The sequence below is a fragment of the Dipodomys ordii genome, unplaced genomic scaffold (genome assembly GCF_000151885.1).
Source record: "Dipodomys ordii isolate 6190 unplaced genomic scaffold, Dord_2.0 Scaffold74, whole genome shotgun sequence".
Lineage (NCBI taxonomy): Eukaryota > Metazoa > Chordata > Mammalia > Rodentia > Heteromyidae > Dipodomys > Dipodomys ordii.
Window position 1 is genome coordinate 5,982,702 of NW_012267290.1, and position 3,644 is coordinate 5,986,345.

Below are 3,644 nucleotides of genomic sequence, written 5' to 3' on the forward strand. Positions count from 1 at the left end.
AGAGTCTCATGAATTTTCCAGCATGGTTTGGCTTTGAACCATGATCCTCACATCTAATCTTCCTGAGTTACTAGGATTTTAGTGTGAGCCACCAGCATCTGGATGTGAGGGCTTTTATAGGACATTCAAGGACTTAGAATTTCAAACGATGTAGAATTTTGAGCACAGTAATAAGATTATCTTTCTATATTGTCATTTGCAGACAATTTTATTTCTCCCTCTTTTTTTGTAGGTCATGGGGCTTCAACTTTGGTCCTGGGCACTGTCCTCAACAATTCAGCTCAAGGCTAGTACCCTACCACTTGAGCCACAGAGCCACTTCTGGCTTTTTCCTGCTTATATGGTGCTGAGGAATGGAACCCAGGGCCTCATGCATGCAAGGCAAGCACTCTCCCACTGAGTCAATTTCCCAGCCCCTATTTCTCCCTCTTATTACTGTATTACATTAGCTATGCTTTCTAGTGTGACATTTAGAATCAGCAGTGAAAGGGAAAATCACTTTGATATTAGCAATAAGGTCTTCATAGATGTTCTTTATCAAATTGAATAAGTTACTTTCTATTTGTGGTTGGTTACTTTTTTTAAAGTTATGAACAGGTGTTGGATTTTGTGAAGTGCTTTCTCTTTATTCATAAGATTGTACATTTTTTCTTGTGTACTCTTGCACTGTAATGAGTTACACGTGGTGGTAGCAATAAATCTGTTATGGTGGTGGGGTAAGAGTGAAAAAATAGTAATAGGACTAGAGAGATTAATTTTCAAATGCCTGAAGTAATGCTAGATGTAATTTTTTCTAGATATGTCATATGGGAAGAGAGAAGGGAGGAAGTAATCATATCTCCTAAAGCTGGCCTCCTGAGTGGATTGTGTCTCTAGGAGACATAAGTACTGAGGACTGTGTGCTAGAATTAGTGGCACAGAGGTCTTTGGAGACTGTAGGACAGCAAATAGAATAGTGAAGGAAGAAGAGTCAAATGAAGATGTCGATGTGTCAACTCAAGAATTTTGTGTACGAGATAAGGAAAAAGCAGGGCTAGAGAAAAATATGTTGTCAGTAGGAAGAACTGTACAAGTGTCAGGTAGGCTTGAATGCTGATGAGAATGACAAGTTCAAGAAGTAACCAAATCAAAGGCCTTGTCCCAACACACAAACCCCCCTCTCCTCCCCCTTACCTCTCCCTTCTCTTTCTCTTTCTGTCTCTATCTCTCTCTTTTTCTTTCTCTCTCTCTCTCCCCAAGTCCCGGGGTTTGAACTCAGGGCCTGGACACTATCCCTGAGCTTTCTTTGCACAAGGCTGGCACGCTACCACTTGAGCCACAGCTCCACTTCCAACCTTTTTAAGGTAACTAATAAATATGAGTCTCATGGACTTTCCTGCTGAGGATGAGTTTGAATCAAGATCCTCTGATCTCAGCCTCCATTGAGGCAAAAGCCACCAGCACCTAGCTTGTACTACTCATTTTTAATACCAATTTGATCATCCCAAATTGCCACACAAATTGTGTGTGTGTGTTTTAAAAAAAGCCCAGGTTGGGGCAAGTTTCAGCTTAGAACAGTGCTTGACTAGTACCTGAGTTCAATCCCTAGAATTGCCCAAAAGAAAAAAATGTAAAAATTCTCTAGCTACTGCTTCATTTATCTGCTTTCACCCTATTGGTCTACATTCAGTGTATCCTTATTTCCTGCAATTGTGCATCACAATTTCCATCTACCATTCAGTGGAAACGACTGCAATCGAAGTCACTGCCCTTGCCATCATCCTGATCTACTCATGAAATTTGAGATAGATGGTCCATTTTGTGACTTGGTTTTGTGATGGCTTTCTGCTCTTCCCCTTTCTCTGTAGCCATTCCCTCTATGGTCCACAGCAAGAGGCCTCATATACCCACTTGCCAAGCACTAGAGCCCTCAAGGTTAGGCCTTTGGACCTCTTTTGACCTGCACTACTCCTTCCAGTCTCCTAAACTTATGCATCTGTGAGTATCCAAACTTCTTTTCTAAACCTGCACAGCACCACCCAGCAAAGCTTTCTCAAAGGATCTCCACCTAAATTAAGAACATTCCAACTTCTAGACGCAAAATTTGGAATCATTCTATACTTCCTCTTTTTTGTCATAACCAAACCTGATCAGACAGAAAAGCATTTTGCATTGCTTCAAACAGACTCACAGTCTACCTCTTTTCACAACCTTCAACATTACCCCAACATTTCTCTTTTTGATTCAAAGTGGTCTTCAAACTTCCCTTCAAATCTAGTCTCAGCCCAGAGGCTAAAACCACTTCTTTAAATTGTACAAACAGATCATCTCAGTTCTCTGCTCAAAATGCACCAATGCTTTTCCATCTCTTCTTAGAAAGTTAACTTTTCTCTGTGTTCTTCCCCAGCAGCCAGGCCTCTGACTTTGTCACTGCACTTAGGCTGGTCACAGATCTCCAAATGAACTGAGGCAGGCATTCTCCTGGCATTGCAATCTGTCTTCCTTGTGCCATTTGCACTCCATTCCCTCACCTGCTTACACCTGGTGGATCAAACTGAGTTCCTTAACCAAAAGCATCTCAGATTCCCTGACGTGTCTTCCTCCAAAGCGCTGTCCATGGTATTGGCTTGTGCACCGTATCGTCCTCGCAATTTTGTTTGTCTTGCTTCTCACTCATTGGACAAAGCACCACACAGGCATCTCCAGCGGGCCTTAAAGTGCCGGACGAGTAGGCACTTCGCACTTCGAGGTTTGCAAAACCGAGGGTAAGAACCGGGGTCAGCGAGGTCTCGGGGCCAGGACGCAGTCTGCTCTGGGAAGAAAGGAGGCCCGAGGGCGCCTGAGAGGTGGAGGCGCTGGCGGAGGGCGTCCTGGGACGCTCGCGGCGGTCCCTGGCTCCCTCGGGCGAGGGGGCAGCTAGAGCGGAGAGCGGAGCCTGGGCCCGGGCCGCGACCGAACCCCAGCCCCCCTCAAGCCTTCTCGCCCTCTCCTTCCCGCAACCGGGCATTCTCGCGCCTGCACGCGGAGCTCCACGGTGTTCAGAGAAAGTGCTGCCCCGGGTCTTGTCCCGCCCCGGGTCTGGTGCGCAACCCGGGTCCCCCAAACCAGCCTTTCCTGAGCCACCGGCCACCCCACCTCCACCTCCAACTGCGCGCAGGCTCAATCCGCAATCGCTCACCCAGACCGAGGTCACAGAGGCTGGGACCCGCCCAGACTCGATTTCAGCCAACCCACAGCTAGAGCGAGGATAATTGACACCCACGGCAGGGGCGCCAGAACTGGATTAGACGCTGCTGCTGTGGTGGGCGGGCCTAGGTGGTCAAGTCTGGATTGGACACTGTTGCGTTGTGGGCGGGCCTCGGAAGGCGGAACAAGGAAACGCCTTCGCTGTGAGCTGGCGCCCTGGGCCGCGGAAGCGCGGCCGCAGCCGGCATGTCCACACGGAGGGACGGTGAGCAGGGGACGCGGGGTGCGAGTGGTCCCGCCACCGGGACGCAAGGAGCCACGAGGCATTCCTGAGGCTTGAAGGGAAGTTGAGCGGCCCTGAGGGCCGAGAGCGACAGGAGAGCCATGGGGTCGGGGGTCCGGCGTCTGAGGGACGCGGGGAGCCCGGGGGTCGGGGGTCAGGAGTCTGAGGGACGCGGGGAGCCCGGGGGTCGGGGGTC

At 49.0% G+C, this 3,644-nt stretch overlaps 1 protein-coding gene across 1 annotated transcript in view; it reads left to right on the forward strand.

The window, feature by feature from the left end:
- Window positions 1-3,355: 3,355 nt before the first annotated feature.
- The window catches only part of Erich1 (glutamate-rich 1), a 78,072-nt gene continuing 77,783 nt past the window's right edge, over window positions 3,356-3,644 (forward strand). Inside the window, exon 1 of the mRNA XM_013024223.1 lies at window positions 3,356-3,430. Coding sequence (XP_012879677.1) covers window positions 3,412-3,430 — 19 coding nt within the window. The 5' untranslated portion in view covers window positions 3,356-3,411. The remainder of the gene's footprint in view (window positions 3,431-3,644) is intronic.